This window comes from Suillus bovinus, assembly GCF_016758785.1.
Source record: "Suillus bovinus strain UH-Sbo-P2 chromosome Unknown EDB93scaffold_12, whole genome shotgun sequence".
Lineage (NCBI taxonomy): Eukaryota > Fungi > Basidiomycota > Agaricomycetes > Boletales > Suillaceae > Suillus > Suillus bovinus.
In genome coordinates this window covers 151,544-166,584 of record NW_024542068.1, presented here as the reverse complement: position 1 = coordinate 166,584, position 15,041 = coordinate 151,544, and the positions used below count along the sequence as shown (strand labels likewise).

Genomic DNA, 15,041 nt, shown 5'->3' with positions numbered 1-15,041 from the left:
GTCTCATAAAGCACGTGACATGGATCATTCAAGTCACACTCCCCAGAGTATTTTGTAATTTATCTACGTATCAAGCAGGAACTTCCGCAAGTGTCACTACATCGAAAACACCAGTACCCGTTTGGTTAGGACGTCCCATGACCAGATTACCTGATGGCGTGGATAAGTCATCAAAGTCACCATACAATGTCGCGTCTGAAAGGAAGGCAGCAGTTGTCTCGTACGACGCTTTTAGAAGGGGCGAAGGGTTACTTGAGAGACCCTTGCGATTGAATGGCTTGTAGGCGCCTTCGAATGTCTGGCAGTTGATATGTTCGTGAGTAAGTGAGTTGCACGACTAACCAGTAAAGGTCTGACCATATAATCTGCAATGAGTTCCAGATGCCTCCCATCAACATCAATCTTGTAGGCGTCAAATACTCCACCAATCTCGCGTAATATCGCAGCACGCGCCATCTCCACGCCGTAAGCTTTGAGGATGGAGTAGATGTCATTGGAGTAGATAGTATCCAGGTCAATGATGTTGTCATCTGTTGCGCCTGTAAATTGCCAGATACCTCGCAAGTTTGATCCGTTGGTAGTCAGCTAGATTGATGAATTTCAGCTCCTAGTTCGGGTTGAACCATACAATAACGTACTCGTATCTTCTCCACTCCGCGTTCCTTTACAACTACACTAAAGCAATCCGTGATACCAGGGATCTCCCGGATAACAGTCCTCAGACAAGTGCGCTCGACTATGCCCACCAACAAAATTTTTGGGAAGTCTGCAGGGAACTTTAAACTTATGAGGTGACGGCAAAAAACGTCTGGCACAGATGACACGAACCTCGAGCCGAATAGAGCATTTTGACTTCGTAAACGTGAACGAAGTTGCTTGATGAAAGATATTCATGAAGGCGTCTGCTATGACTTGAGTTTGTGCGTGAATAGCCGTCGGACGATCAATTATGTCGTCGCCTTCGCCTTCGCCACCCCCCGTGTCTGAGGCATAAGCCGCCTCGATAGTGGTATCGTCCAAGTAATCCCTTTCACTGTCATTGTCAGACTCGTATGATGTCTGTTCCTTCTGCTGACGAGCTCGCTTGGCATCAACAGCATCACCATCCCCTTGCTCACTCAAGCCATCGTCATCCTTACCACGACTTGGGTCGTCATCCTCGCCACCTTCAGCCTCTGCCTCGCCAGCAACAGGTTCTTTTGATGCCTTCCCTTTCCCAAGCTGCGCAATCTGGCCCTTCAGATCTGTGTCAAGCTTTTTCATCTCCGTTTGAATTTCCTTCTTGAGTATTGACGGGAACTTCGCTGCAAACACGGCGAGAACTTCCTCGGGCAGAATGTCATACTCCTCGGTGTATTCTTCCGCGGGGAAGAAGAAGATGTCAATAACGAATTCGGTCCGACGTGCATCGCTCTCCACAGTCAAACGCTCTTTGACCGTCACATTGTCAACAAGCTGAGACAACGTCAACTTGCTAGCCCGCTTGCAAAAGATGTCAATGTCCAACTGGGATACGCCATGCGCAACTTCCATAGTCATCGAAGGTGTCTTGGGCTTTTGTGAAGCTGTCATCACAATCTCTCGCAATCGAGGAATACCCAGTGTTACGTTGGCAGCTCCGTGGCCTACATCAAAAGTGTGAACATTCAGCACGTTGGCAATTTTATAACAAAACTGACCTGCAAAATGGAACGTATTAAGTGTCATCTGAGTTGACGGTTCTCCAACGCTGAAACAAAAGTAAGGATTAAGATACGCACAGGGTCTGGAAACTTACCCCTGAGACGCCAACAAACCAACAGCTTCCCCAGGTTCCACCAAACTTCTTAGATACTTAATATTCATGAGCAAGTTGAAATATCTGGTTTTCATGGGTTCATGCCGACGCTTGATCTTGGGGCCCTCCGTCGCATTCTTATCTTTGTTCATCAATAACCCATGAGGGTTAGACTTGATGTAATGAGCCAATGCCTCCGCAAACTTCTCTGATGTGCTGCCAAGGTAACGACTAGGGCTATACACATCCAAGGAAGGAGCGCGCTTCTCTCGCTCGGCGGGCGTGTACTTGTCTGGACGTACTTCTGATTTCTTTAGAGTTTTCTTCATATAAGACACGGCGTCATTGTCGTTGATGTGACCAGCAATGTTCTTAGGCTTGTACAGGTTAAGAAGGGTGATCTGGTTCCGGGCGATGAACTCGAATTGGTAGAGGTGCTTCTGCTTTGTAACGTCTAGGGCATCGCCGCCATAGTGGAATTGGTATATGGATGAGTCACTGCCACGGACGGTATGATCGTAGTGGACCCGGATGCCCTCAAGGTGCTTAATGAGACAGCGCTGAAGATAACCGGATCGAGACGTCTTGACGGCAGTATCGATAAGGCCTTCACGTCCAGCCATGCAGTGGAAATAAAATTCTTGAGGTTTGATACCCGTCAAGAAGCGACTGGCAACATATCCACCTGCCATAGCTTTCGGCTCGAATGACTTAAAAGATGGAAGGGTTTTTCCGCTGACCATTACAGGTACGCGACGACCTTCGAGTTCCTGCTGGCCAAGTGCACATGATATCTGCTGTGCATTGACAGCACTACCCTTCGCACCAGATAGCGTCATAGTTTGCATGTGATTGTGAGGAAATTTGCGCAGGAGACCGTGAGGCATACAAGCATCAGCGATGGATTTGGTCAGGCCCGAAAGCTTAGTCTTGACGGTAACATCAAGGCCAGCCATTTTGTTGTCGTCTCGTAAGACATCTTCGAGCAATGTTGTCAATGCTGCTGGAACCTTCCTCCTTGGGTAGTTTGCTTAACGAAGGAAAATTCTCGACTGGCACCGTCGAACCCAAGATCAGCGGCCATGTTGGAGGAGTTCAGTTCTTCTCTGATCTCCATCGGGCGTTAATGCCAGATCGTCCATGCGACACGTGAAGGCCCGATGTTGTAGAAACTTTGTGAATAGCCGGCTGAGAACGCCGAGAAGCTTCCCAGCAACATCAGCTCCATAAAGCTCATACACTGAGTGCACAAGGCCATAATCGGTGGCTCCGAACAGCGGATTTGTCAAGGACACCACAGAGAAGTTCGCCATCAACAAAAATAACCTTGTCTTCTGAGGAATGTTTGTCCCATAGATGACCGGGAACTTTAGCTTTGGAATCAAGGATTCAGCCCCTCTGCAGTTGCTCGGCGTAATATTTTTCAGGACCGTCGAGATCTGCCTAATGTGATTAGAGGCTGAGTGGGCGAACAAAAGCACTCCTACTTACAACCTGCTTTCCTGTCCATAGCGGACGTGGCTTCCATATGGTTGGAGGTAGAGTGATCAGCCGCGATAGATGATGACTCTCATCTTCAGGACGGAGTGCTCCGTATAGTAGCTGGAAGTACTCCTCGCGGGAAAAAAAAGCGTCTTGACAGGTCATCCAGACCCCAGCAACAACGTGGTCCTGAATGAGGCCGCGTAAGGGTTTACCGGACGTCGGGACTAAATACTGATTTTCAGTATTGGCAATTAACATCGCCTCCGCACGAGCAACCTGGTTTTCTTTCAGGGGGTTCAAAATATGATATAGGTTAATATTCGAAGAAGCTCACGAGGAAAATGGATATTCATTTCTACCCAACGAGCATTTTAGTTTTGCGTTAACGCCGGAACTTTAAACCAAATACTCACCGTCACCATCAAAATCAGCTGAGATCAGTTACAATCAGGTACGGTTATACGGTTTGAATTGGGAATGCATACCATTATAAGAATTACTAGGCATAAAGATGATTAACCATTGAAGCTATACTAGCAATCGGAAACTTACCAGTTCGCATAATGCATCCTTATGGTCTTTTCGCCTCGTAAAATCCGGGCCTTGTGACACATCATGCTTGGCTTGTGAAGGGTTGGTTGACGATTGAGAATCAGAATGTCGCCATCCCGAAGATGCCGATACACTTTCTTGTTGATCGAAGCCGTGCGCGTTGAAAGTCCGCGACGACCTGACGAGCTGTCGCTACCATCTTGAGGTGTCAGCAGCTGGTTGGCGATAGCCGTTCTCTGCTCAGGTGTGAGTTTTTCCTAGCGAATCAAGTCAGAACTATGGAAATGGCGTAACATAAAAGATTACCAAGGACTGTTTATGCCCATCTTCATACTCAACCATCGTCGCTCCTGGGTAACCCTTCGGACCAGTAATTACCCATTGCCGCAGTTCATGGAAATTTGCAGGAGTCACAGGCTCAGGAAAGGTAAGTTTTCTCGCAAAGACAGGAGGGATGCCAATCTCGTTTGGCTCAATATTTATATCTGGCGAGATGACGGACCGTGCTGCATAGTTGACACGTTTACCCTGCCAAGGAAAAAATTAGATGATACATATCTAGAAAAAAAACTATTCCGCACCATCATATGTTTACGAAAGAGACCCTCCTTCTTTTCGAGCCCCTGCTTGACACCGGCTGGGGGGAGTTTACCGTTGCGGACAGGTGTAGGATTTTTGTTGCTGTCCATGAAGCTATTGACGTCGGCTTGCAACTGCACGAGTCCCTCGAGTAAAGCGCTAAATAAACGACGCCGCGTCGTATCGTCAATACCTGATTGCTTCACAGAAGCGGCATGCAAGTCTGCATTTAAATCACGTAACCTATACGACGTATTCAAAACCTTGGCCAAAAGCTCATTCTGGGGATGCTCGAACAACGTTTCACCCATTGTAGCAGGCGGGCGAAAACGCGTTGGTGGAACAGGGATCACTTCCATGAAGAACATGTCGGCAGATGCCAGGGACAGACCCGCAGCATTTAGGGGAGAGAAGGGGCCATGCCGGCCAAAGATGAGGGAACAAATCTCAGGGCAATTACGGAACAGAAGACGCAAATGGGCACGACATTCTTCTGGTGCCATAACACGCTCGTTGCGGCCGCGGGTAGTCTTAACTTTACCATTTGCAGCACGAGGAAGATCGTTCTTTTTCAAGAGACGGGTAGCTTGAAGTTCCTCTTCCTCGTCTGAGTATGTCGGCTCTCCCTCGGGTTCAGAGTCAGATTCCGAGTCTACGTCCATAGTATTCGAAGGTTCGGAGCGAGACTTCGAAGCATCCGCAGCTTGCTGCTGGAACAAGAGGACATCTGGCCTTTTAAGGCTGATGGCTCGATGCTGATTTTTTTGCTTCACGGAGAGATCGTATTCGATTATTTTAGTGAATCCCTCCTTGCGGAACGTGTAGGCGAAGCTGTTATCTTATGCTAAGCCAAAATGCAACAACCAGCGAAAACAGCAAACTCACGCGCCGCAACCTTCGTTACTACATTTTTTGGTGATAGTTGTTTTCAAAAACTCTTGGATAAGATCTTTCCGGGCCTGATAGACAAGACTGTCCTTGTAGTGATCTCGCTTGCTGCCGGAGGCCTTGCTGAGATGTACCGTGACGAATAAGTTGACACGAGATTCTAATTCAGGAATAGTTTCGTTGCGACTGTCTTCGTCGTCGTCATTAGCCGTGTGTGATGTGATGTTGTCCACGTCGAGAGCAGCTTCCAGGAGACCATGTTCCAAGAGGCGGAATTTGGCGACATATTTGCAGATCTGGCGAGGAGTGTTTCAGGCAATGAGAAAAGTGGAGGGGCATGTGCGTACCACTGATCGACTCAGTTTAAATCTATGACAAAACAAACAGGTTGCGCGGAGAATATTGTACATATTCACCATGAACAGAGGGTGGTATACAGGGGCAGGCAGTTCAATGTGACCAAAGTGGCCTGGGCACGTGAAGTAAGTTAAGTGACATGTTGCACAGCTAGATGTATAGCGTCAGCACACCAGTCCCAAGACCGCCAGGAGCTAGGCACTTACATGTCCTGACGATCGCTAGGACCAAGCGCAGGATCATACAGACCACCGATGTTCGGCCTGTTCAAGTCATCCAACAATACTGGGTTCAAAATCTGCTTGACTGATATCCTGCGGATGTCCTCCGCTGTCAGGAATGAGAAAGATATGCTTGAGACGGTAGACGGAATGGAGTGTGATATGTTCATGGCGAACGCAATGGTGGATGTTTGCTGTGGTGCTTTTGGGTGTCTCTACTCTCGGGAGAATATCATGTAAAGCTAGCACATCCTTTTCCAAGCTGGTAAATGCGACGAGAGCTTAGTATGATACGAGGCGCGATCGACATCGGACTAAGTTTTTTCTCCCTTCTGATTTAAGCGAGTCACGTGACATGTAGGCCTCATACCGTACCACAATCAATCATGGTGCTTCGAATACGAAGATGTGTGCATGACTTTTGGCGGCAAAATATTAAAGTGTGATGAATACGTTAACGCAGAGTACCGCTACGCTTGATACCTGTCCGACTCTGAACACTATTCTTCTGCGCCTCACTGACTAATTCTGCGATCAACTTGTTGTATGTCTCCGAGTCCTGCTGGAGAGCATCACGGGTTTGTAGAAGGTGCGTAAGTAAAGATGAGGCATTGGTTGTCTCTGTCTGGAGATCTACCAGATACCGTTCAAGTTTTGCCAAGGGTAAGAGGGTTAATTGATCTGCTTATCAACATGTCATTTAGTCAGACCACGGCTATAGGAAACAGACACACCTGTATCAAGTTTGAGTAGTTCCTCTATTTTCTTGTCATCTAGTTGTGGTTTGGGTCCAATACCAAGCTGTGATACGGTTGGTCCTGCTCGCGTAGACGGCTGTGGAGTGCCTATCCGAGGTGTCCCTGCACGAGAATTAGTTCTAGACGATGGGGTACTCTGCAAAGGACCATTGCGAGGCCCGGGGGGTGCAGACATCGGTCGTGTTGATATGTGTAGTGGGGGAAGGGGCTTGCTATTTGCGTGCGGTAGTATTTCGTCCAAGTTCACGGGTAGTCCAAGAGCGATTAAATGTTGCTGTCGAATGCGTGAGCGCGTCCAGTTGATGAGCTCCATGTGAGGCGGCGAATCCATGAGCATGGTATATAATCCACGACTTTATGACTAGAGCTTTAGCATTTGAAGCGAAATATCTCAGAGACAACGAACCTTTCAGGTGTGACTAATATTTGGCTGACACCCTCTACCTGTCTTATGTCTTCGTCTGTGGTCAGCGAAGAGATATCCCAAGTCCATACAGGATCCAAGATGTGGTCGATCTGCCTCTTCAGGTCTTCTTCGGAAGGTAGGGGGGTTAATCTGAGCGGCTCCCAGGCGGTATGAGATGGACCCGGTACTGGCTCTTCATGAAATGTAGCATCTTCTGAGAAATCCCCAAAATCTCCATCCTGCCCAAAATCTGCATCGTGTCCAAAATCCCTGCCGCCCTCCGTGTCCCCCGCTTCTCCGAAATCCCCAAAATCTCCAAAATCATCTTCCTGTGCAATAGATGGGTTCTGCGTTTGCGGGGGCGTATGAAAGTCATCGTAATCGTCTAGTCGGTCTTGAGAAGGTACAGGAGATGGCGGCACAGGTGATTCGGGCGAAGAGAAAGATGTGATATTTGTGAGGCGTGTTGCAATTGGGTCATCGGGCGTAGTACCCCAGACTGAGGCTCCAAACATGAAATCTTCATCCATTATGCGCTTGAATCTGTTTTCAGCTACGAATCGTGCTGTTCAGCAATCGATGAATTAGGCCTCGAAACTAGTTTAGTCGGTATAACGCCAGGTGGATGTTGTTATCGTGACCAGAAGGTCTTTAAAAATCATGATGAACTAACGTGACACTGGAAGTTCTGAATACTAAATTTGCTCCTCACCATGACTTTCAACTTTGAGTCAGAGCCTCCTACTTTCGCCTTTGAAAGAGCTTATAACAATGATCATCAGTTCCTGTTCGCTTTTCCGAATGCAAAGAAAATGCCCAATGCGCGTCAAATACAATTGCAGCGCCTCTATGATATTATGAATATCAGCGTGCAGAGAGACGACCTTCCCCGTGCCAGACGTGCCTGGTCCATCCTAGCCAGATGCAAAGAAATAAATTGGAAAGCAATGTGGAGGCTGGGCATCGCCTTGCTCGAGAATGATGTCCGCGTCATGGAAAGCAATCCACACAAAATAGATTTTCTACGGACAATGCTACTCCAACTTCCGGAGGAGGTATGTCTCAATTTACCGTCCTAATAATCGCGACGAAGTTAAACAACGTCCAAGCGAGAACGCATTCTTGCCGAATTGGTTCAGCACTATATTCTTGCTGGCAGGTACAGAGATGCACTCGATGAACTTGAGTTGTATGTTACTTTCTCTATCAAAAAAGTCTGATCTGATATTCTAGCAGCTACCTCCCTTCATTCCCTTATCGTGACAACCCAGTACTTCACGTATATGCAGGCTTGCTGTGTATTTTCATAGCCCAGCCTCCAGAATCAGCTGGTCAGTGTTCGAAGTGTCGATTATTCTGGCGTATCAGTCTCAGGTCCTTGCTCCAGATGCTGATGAAGTCGAGGGAACTACCTATGATAACAACTCGCTCAGTCGCGCTCAGATCTTTCTTGAACACGCAAAAGTATTGGATCCCAATAACATCGTAGTAAACGAGTTTTTGCACAAGGTAGGGTGTCGTGTGATTCCGTCCAGCCTGAGAGCTCACTTTCTTCAGCTGCATTCCATTTCTCAAGGACCGGGATTGCTCTCTTTCGCAAGCCATGATTCTGAAGATGAGACTCATATTCAGTCATTGCAACCAAAGCGAAGAAGAAATTTTTGAATTTACTCGTTCAATGGGTTACAAGTGAATGTAAGGCCGTACCCACTTGTATCACACTATCAACCATCTGAGTCCGACTCTACATCAATAGTCGGTATTCCTTCCTCTTCCTCGTCATCGTCCACCATCATCGGGATAAATCGAGGCTCGACCATAAGAGGGGCAAGTTCCATCTGACTGGAAGATGGCTGCAGCAAGGAGTTCACTGGTTGTCGACTTGATATCGCTGAAGGGATGTCAGCAGAATCTTTTGTTGGTGCTGTCGTGATCGAAGACGTCATTTTCTGACTGGTTGGCATCGGAGATGACATCGAGATTGATGCAAGAGGTGTGATTTTTGGTGTTGGTATGGGCAAATGCGTCGATACGGGCTGAGTTGATTCGGGTGTTGAGGTCATCATGATGGGATCTGCCACGACATCCATGATGTTTCCATCATTTATTGTGGCCAAGGCAAGTGATTTACGAGCAGTAAGCTCTTCATTGCTTTCCTCGGCGCGGAATAGAGATAGTGCCTCCACATGAGGCAGCGGGCGGACTAGTGGTGGACCGCGAGGATGGAGGAGAAGGTCAACTTCTTGTTGTAATTGGAGTCTCGTCTGCATGGTCTGCAAGCAATTCGCTCATTATGTTGGCAGAGAACCAAACAAAAAAAGGTGAGATTGCCTACATGTTCGTTGCCTTGCGTCACAGTTGACCTGAGGACCAAGCCAAGGCTTCTGCTCATCGCACTCGTTGTCCCTCGAGCAAGCTCTAGACATATTCCGTTCACTTTTGCAAGCACTAAACTGTGTAGATGAACGTCTTGAGATAAAGAGGAACGTGACATGGCTGTCAACGACAGTGACAAGGATAACATGACACGGCAGGCCAGAGAGCGGATGGCTGATTGCAACTCAGCACCTCGCATTATAACTTGCAGAGCTAGATGGTGATGAGCGATCAGTTGATTGGTCCCGACCTGAACTCACAATCTAGAGCACAAAGAATAGCCTCTCCTTCAGCGATCGATGAACAAACGACGTCTTTTGATAGTTTGAACACCTCGTCGCCTTCATAGTCCCGCCGGCGTTTCCTGCCTTTTTTGCTCTGTTCGGAACTCGTTTCGCCCGTGTGCACATCAGACTGAGTTGACAGCAGCGGCATGAGAGAAAGCATGACGGCTTTGACGAGTCTCGTGGAGCTAAGCTCGCTGGTGGTAGGGGAGCTATTGCTTAGTAAAGTTTGGATGCACCGAAGCAACGCACATCGCCGCTCTCTAAAATATACGTAGGTTAATCCTTCAGCGCTGACGTTTCAGCGACGCACGATAGAGGGTTTTGTTCGAGATGGTATGTTATCATGACAACCAGCCGGGACACGTACGGTGTCAGTCGACGCTGAACGCTAGATCAAGGCCGTCAATTAGAATATAGAGTAAATTGCGTTTATACCTACGTCTTTGCGAGGCAACAGAGCAGATCACATGCAGAAGTCTGCAGCTCAGGCACGATAGCAAGCTCCAAGGCTCTGACTGTCGCGTCAACGTGGCCTTCTTTCTAGCATTAATGGGGTTGAAAAAGCGTTGGCAGAAAGAAATACGAAAAAAAACACCTCTTCATCAGCGGTACAAGCTGACAGGAATAGACAGAACTCCATTATACGTCCTATAGGCACATGGACTGGTCTTTGAACGGTTGTCCTGTACTTGGGTAAGTATATTCTGCCATCCAGTTTAACATATTGACCTTAGTAAACTGCAAAGCGCTGCAACACTGCATTGTAATCTGTCAACATTGAGGGCGACGGTTAATGCTGGATCTTCACATGTCAGTCCACTGGAGGGTGGTGGGTTGTTCTTTGCTGTATGAGATATCAATAAGACGTTGATAGGTGGGATGCCATGGCCTTACCTGGAAATGTAGTTCTGAGACCCATCGACGCAGACCAGAGACACTGAATGGTCTCATCTACAGACTTCTTCCACAGATTTGCTGCCCCAACCTTGCCCCCGGTATAGTGAAGAACAGCGTATAGGCCCGCCGCGTTATGCAACAGCAATTTATTCGTGCGTTGCGGTGCAGAGCCATTGAGTATTTTATGACACATACTTGTGATAGAGGAACTCAAGGCTCTATTTAACGAAGGATATAGAATAACCATATCCTTCAATGTGTCCATAGCTAGAGCCTGACAATTTGCTTTCAGACTCCTGTTAGTTTTATGAAATTCAAACACGAACTTTCAGCTCGTAGTCCGCAGCCTTTTCGACAATAGATACCAGCACCTGGCTAAATTTTGGAACGGTAGGAGTGGCTACCTGCCTTTGGAGCTCTGGCATGTCGGTTGCTGCACTGAGGACATGCCGAAGATATCTTATTGAAGCCTTGAGCAGTGGCAGAGGTTCAGGTTTCTTGGGTGATATGTTAGGCATCTGAGTATCAGGACGAATACATCTCACAAACTAACTGTAAGGATGGACAGCGCGAGTCCTGCCCAGGTCTGCGCAAATTCTGTCATCGTAGACTTGGATAACGATGAAGTACGATATGCAATGCACATGCCAGCCCACCGAGCTCCAGCATCTTTTGAATGAATCAAGGAAGTCACCCGGGATGTCCATTTCTGAAGATGAGGGGAAGGCAACAAGAGGCCCTCTGATAGAGTTGACAGCACAGATGACAGGTGCAAAACTGAAGATGCGTCCGAGGCTAATTGTAACTGGAGCAGTGATTTCAGTGGATGAGATGTCATTGCTCGGGATATCCTGAGCTGAAGGACGCGCCGATGGCAATGACTTTGAAAAGATTGCCAGGCAGGAGCTTTAGCTTTCAACAACAGTAAACAGGTTCTGCTACGCGTCGGCTACTCAACGCCCTAATACGTACAGGTAACAACATGCAGCATTTCGGCGACCTCGACCCGGCTACCGAAGAACAACTGCGTCTCAACAATTTTGAGGTGCATTCACATGATTTATACCACACACAGCTGGGCTGATGTTCGATGTTGAGTAGGGCAAATTCGATGTTAAAGAATTTGTTGGATCCATATCTGAGAGGTTAATCACACAATCAAAGGCAAGCCCTGGGCGTACGCGTGTTTGTGCTCCCTGTGTAATATTGTCTCATCTTGTGCTTTATCCAGCATTCGATCCCAAGCCATTTATAAGAACATTTGAGGCAGTCGTAGACAAGCTGATCAGCGTGCGCAAGGATGTCCAGGCTAAGACGGAACAGATGGAAAAGAGTGTCCGAGTGGCAGAAAGGGAGTACTCAAAGAAAATGGCAGACCTGAACCGAGGATTTGAGGTACGTCTCTATGCGCAGTGTAGGCTGGCCTGGTTGATTCCCATGCTCAGGCCGTTGGATCATCCTTTTCGACAATGGAGAGCAAGATGAATGAAGTTGGACGCACTGCAGTCCGAATAGGTGGATTGTACCAACATTTTCAATAACCCTCGTTAACTGTCAACATCAGGTGAACAACTGGAATCCATTCACATTGAACGCCAGAGAGCCCAGGCTACCCATGACCTCATCAATTACTACAACCAATTTTCGCGCAATGATACTTCACGTTTGGATGCTTTGAAAAAAGAAGGTCGAGAAGGCCGAAGTCAAGTTGCCATTATATTGCGCCGACTCACAACTGTAGCCCGAGAGGTGGATCTCCCCAGTGCGGATAAGGTATTGCTTGCTGTCCTTTGTCTCCATCTAGTTGCATAACAGACATTCAGACCCGAGAGAATATTGACAAATACTGCGAGAAGTTCGAGAAAGACATGATATATCTCTTTGACCGATGCTACCGAAAGGGAGATCCAAAGTTGATGCATGTGTGTTTCTTTGTCTTCGATATATTATGACATATCTGATATTTTGTTAAGCATTGCGCACAGACATTATTAGATTTCAATGGTGGTGCATCTTGCGTTCAGATTTATGTCAATCAACATGATTTCTTCATGAATAAGGTTCGTGACACTGCAGACCACAGTGACGACCTGTTGTACGTTCCCCGTTGCCTACATAATACCTCTTCTTACAATTTCACGCAAGGTGGAATGCTGTTTCCAAACCGGACGAAAGTCCGCCCAAAACAGAATCAGGCCTCGCAGAGTTGTTCGGAGAAATACGATCAACTGTCGCCCAGGAATCACAGATAGTCCAGGCAGTATTCCCAAACCCACCATTTGTCATGCAAGTTTTCCTGCAGCGTGTTTTTGCTCAGTCTGTGAGGCAACAAATCTTTACATAATAACGATAGTGTCTGATTTTCTGCAGATTCAACAATACATGGAGCAGCTCTTAACAAAAGGCTCTTCTCTTTCTGATTTGGCTTACCTACGGATCTTACAACTGGTGCATAACCAGACATCTAACCTCGTCGAAGATCTAAAAGCTCACGAGCTCCCATCTATAACGCCAAGCAAATCATCTCTAGAAATATCAGAGTTTCGTAGGGTTCTCTCTGGTGCACTGACAGTTTCTGGAACGTCGACGACATCCGTTGTGAGCGCCATGCTAGAAAACGCGATGGCAGAACTGTTTGTACCATATATCGAGGGCCAGAAATATCTTGACAGAGAGAGTAAAAGTCTTGGCGAGCTTTATGCAGGACTTCTTGCGAATTTTACTCGATATCATGTAAGCATGTTAAATGTTTTTGCTGCAGAACGTGATTTCTATTTTGATGCAGATGAGAATGCAGAAGGGAAAGTCCTCGATGTTTGATCGGATGGTGGACAGGCTCGGTGCTGCTGCCGCGAACACCACAACATCTGGTGGTTCGAGCACATCTGCACAGGCTGCAGCGCTGATTATGCGGTATGGAGGGATAAGCTCAGAAAGAATACAAGACAAGAACTTGGAAGATACTGTGCGGGAAGAAGACGGTTTACTGAGCATTGATGTTGCGGAGAAGATGCTCAAGTGGCATGCGGAAGCTGTTGGGAGATGTGTTGAGCTCACTTCTCAGAATGACGTGTCAGTCCCGTGTTGCACGACATGATACCTGACCTGACCTTATTCACGTCACTGTAGCCCGAAGAACACATTTATCCTCCTCAGAGTGTTAGCGGAAGCTATCGGTGCGGCATATCTGGAGACTGCAATAGAATCGTGAGTGCTTCACGAAGTATGTGATGGTACATCTAAACCGTGACACAGGGCGATCGCTCGTCTTGAAGTTGCTGACCCGAAGCTCGAACCAAGTCTACAGCCACTCGAAGTGTTGCGCTCAGTAGACCTCGTATGCCATCTGTGGCAACAATATACGAATATGGCGCTGTTTCCGCTAGCAACGTCATCCGTCACTGTTCGGCGTGAAATGACCATCTTCAACAACCAGACCGTAAGCAGGATCGAAGGAGCAACGAATACGCTGATACAACGTATCATAGACGGCGAGTCCTTGTACACCGCCTAACAATTCGTGCTAATCCCCCGTGCGATTTCTAGCTATCATAACTTGGCTTTCTCTGCAGCTCTCGAAGCAAAAGAGAAATGACTTCAAACCACGGAATGACGACCTCTCATTTGCTCGTGTCAATACAGAACCTTGCGTAGCTTGTTGTGAAATACTCGAGAAAGTAAGAGATGCAGCAATACAGAATATCAGTGGCAAGAACAGGGAGGCTTTTCTCACCGAAATAGGCGTCTCTTTCCACAGGTTTGTTCCATTCATTTGGAAGCAATTTATATGATGCTCATCAGGTTTCTTAGTCTACTGCTTGATCACCTCCGCAAATATCCTGTTAGTGCGACAGGAGGTTTGATGCTTGCCAAGTAAGGGTCTTTACCATTATCGCGTTACCCCATTACCAATACCAATTAATTATTCTTGCAGAGACCTCAAATCGTACCAGGATACTGTGACATCTTTCAATGTACCCGCTCTGCACGAACGATTCGAGTTCATCAGACAGCTCGGCAATGTCTTTCTCGTGCGCCCTGAGATCCTCAAGTCTTACATCACAGAGAATTACCTTGGACGCATCGACTCTGCCTTGCTTAAGCCGTATCTTTCGCAACGAAGTGACTGGGGCCAGTTCGAGACCCGCTTCAACGAGAATGTCGATGTAGAGGATGTTGCAACAGATAGTGCTTCCAAGGGCCTTAAAGATCGATTCAAGATGGCGAAGTTAGGAACAATGGTGAAGGATCTCGAAGGTCTTAAGCTCGGCGACGGTATTTCCATGGGTATTCCCAGTGGATTTACTGGGAGTTTTTCGATAGGCGGACGTGGATTGAACAATAACAGTGCGTAGTATACATACCTCTGCATAGTGGTACATCAAATCGAATCCGGTCGACTGTATATTATCTCCAAGGTGCAGGCTATGGATAGTGAAGTGTTTATAAGTAATGGTG

At 47.3% G+C, this 15,041-nt stretch overlaps 5 protein-coding genes across 5 annotated transcripts; 2 read left to right on the top strand and 3 right to left on the bottom strand.

Moving 5' to 3' along the window:
* Positions 1 to 2: 2 nt before the first annotated feature.
* Positions 3 to 6,178, bottom strand: EDB93DRAFT_1130600 (uncharacterized protein). Its single transcript, XM_041448931.1, has 18 exons — positions 5,845 to 6,178; positions 5,629 to 5,788; positions 5,279 to 5,577; positions 4,396 to 5,224; positions 4,121 to 4,342; positions 3,815 to 4,071; positions 3,718 to 3,761; positions 3,676 to 3,693; positions 3,597 to 3,617; positions 3,269 to 3,546; positions 2,925 to 3,216; positions 2,788 to 2,829; positions 1,778 to 2,756; positions 1,680 to 1,729; positions 829 to 1,625; positions 639 to 776; positions 358 to 585; positions 3 to 298 (listed from the first exon to the last, which is right to left on the bottom strand). Exons 1-18 carry the CDS (start codon positions 6,027 to 6,029, stop codon positions 71 to 73), a joined length of 5,067 nt encoding a protein of 1,688 aa, XP_041310131.1. The 5' UTR covers positions 6,030 to 6,178; the 3' UTR covers positions 3 to 70.
* On the bottom strand, positions 6,170 to 7,721 carry EDB93DRAFT_1202216 (uncharacterized protein). Its single transcript, XM_041450954.1, has 3 exons — positions 7,024 to 7,721; positions 6,594 to 6,970; positions 6,170 to 6,540 (listed from the first exon to the last, which is right to left on the bottom strand). Exons 1-3 carry the CDS (start codon positions 7,551 to 7,553, stop codon positions 6,314 to 6,316), a joined length of 1,134 nt encoding a protein of 377 aa, XP_041310130.1. The 5' UTR covers positions 7,554 to 7,721; the 3' UTR covers positions 6,170 to 6,313.
* Positions 7,722 to 7,736: 15 nt separating this feature from the next.
* On the top strand, positions 7,737 to 8,688 carry EDB93DRAFT_1080972 (uncharacterized protein; the record flags this gene model as incomplete). The annotated part of the gene is made up of 4 exons (XM_041445585.1): positions 7,737 to 8,078; positions 8,133 to 8,212; positions 8,260 to 8,354; positions 8,411 to 8,688. 4 exons carry the CDS (start codon positions 7,737 to 7,739, stop codon positions 8,686 to 8,688), a joined length of 795 nt encoding a protein of 264 aa, XP_041310129.1.
* Positions 8,410 to 11,508, bottom strand: EDB93DRAFT_1130580 (rRNA processing/ribosome biogenesis-domain-containing protein). The gene is made up of 11 exons (XM_041448930.1): positions 11,137 to 11,508; positions 10,910 to 11,080; positions 10,581 to 10,857; positions 10,416 to 10,530; positions 10,282 to 10,369; positions 10,126 to 10,226; positions 9,997 to 10,074; positions 9,660 to 9,946; positions 9,359 to 9,612; positions 8,695 to 9,296; positions 8,410 to 8,632 (listed from the first exon to the last, which is right to left on the bottom strand). Exons 1-10 carry the CDS (start codon positions 11,419 to 11,421, stop codon positions 8,748 to 8,750), a joined length of 2,205 nt encoding a protein of 734 aa, XP_041310128.1. The 5' UTR covers positions 11,422 to 11,508; the 3' UTR covers positions 8,410 to 8,632; positions 8,695 to 8,747.
* On the top strand, positions 11,501 to 15,038 carry EDB93DRAFT_1130576 (exocyst complex component Sec10-like protein). The gene is made up of 15 exons (XM_041448929.1): positions 11,501 to 11,628; positions 11,685 to 11,760; positions 11,815 to 11,978; positions 12,029 to 12,098; positions 12,148 to 12,356; positions 12,407 to 12,505; positions 12,557 to 12,678; positions 12,729 to 12,903; positions 12,954 to 13,316; positions 13,369 to 13,655; positions 13,713 to 13,790; positions 13,839 to 14,074; positions 14,130 to 14,340; positions 14,394 to 14,456; positions 14,518 to 15,038. Exons 1-15 carry the CDS (start codon positions 11,566 to 11,568, stop codon positions 14,936 to 14,938), a joined length of 2,637 nt encoding a protein of 878 aa, XP_041310127.1. The 5' UTR covers positions 11,501 to 11,565; the 3' UTR covers positions 14,939 to 15,038.
* The last annotated feature ends 3 nt before the right edge of the window (positions 15,039 to 15,041 follow it).

Coding starts and splice junctions, on each gene's coding strand:
- EDB93DRAFT_1130600 (XM_041448931.1), bottom strand. CDS start 6,029: ATGAACATATCACACTCCATTCCGTCTACCGTCTCAAGCATATCTTTC. Junction 3,217..3,268: donor TATGGACAGGAAAGCAGGTT/GTAAGTAGGAGT, acceptor CACATTAGGCAG/ATCTCGACGGTCCTGAAAAA. Junction 777..828: donor AATGCTCTATTCGGCTCGAG/GTTCGTGTCATC, acceptor ATAAGTTTAAAG/TTCCCTGCAGACTTCCCAAA.
- EDB93DRAFT_1202216 (XM_041450954.1), bottom strand. CDS start 7,553: ATGGATGAAGATTTCATGTTTGGAGCCTCAGTCTGGGGTACTACGCCC. Junction 6,971..7,023: donor ATATTAGTCACACCTGAAAG/GTTCGTTGTCTC, acceptor CTAGTCATAAAG/TCGTGGATTATATACCATGC. Junction 6,541..6,593: donor ACTACTCAAACTTGATACAG/GTGTGTCTGTTT, acceptor GTTGATAAGCAG/ATCAATTAACCCTCTTACCC.
- EDB93DRAFT_1130580 (XM_041448930.1), bottom strand. CDS start 11,421: ATGACATCTCATCCACTGAAATCACTGCTCCAGTTACAATTAGCCTCG. Junction 10,531..10,580: donor TCTCAGAACTACATTTCCAG/GTAAGGCCATGG, acceptor TATCTCATACAG/CAAAGAACAACCCACCACCC. Junction 10,227..10,281: donor CTTGTACCGCTGATGAAGAG/GTGTTTTTTTTC, acceptor CATTAATGCTAG/AAAGAAGGCCACGTTGACGC.
- EDB93DRAFT_1130576 (XM_041448929.1), top strand. CDS start 11,566: ATGCAGCATTTCGGCGACCTCGACCCGGCTACCGAAGAACAACTGCGT. Junction 12,904..12,953: donor AGCGTGTTTTTGCTCAGTCT/GTGAGGCAACAA, acceptor GATTTTCTGCAG/ATTCAACAATACATGGAGCA. Junction 14,457..14,517: donor GGAGGTTTGATGCTTGCCAA/GTAAGGGTCTTT, acceptor TTATTCTTGCAG/AGACCTCAAATCGTACCAGG.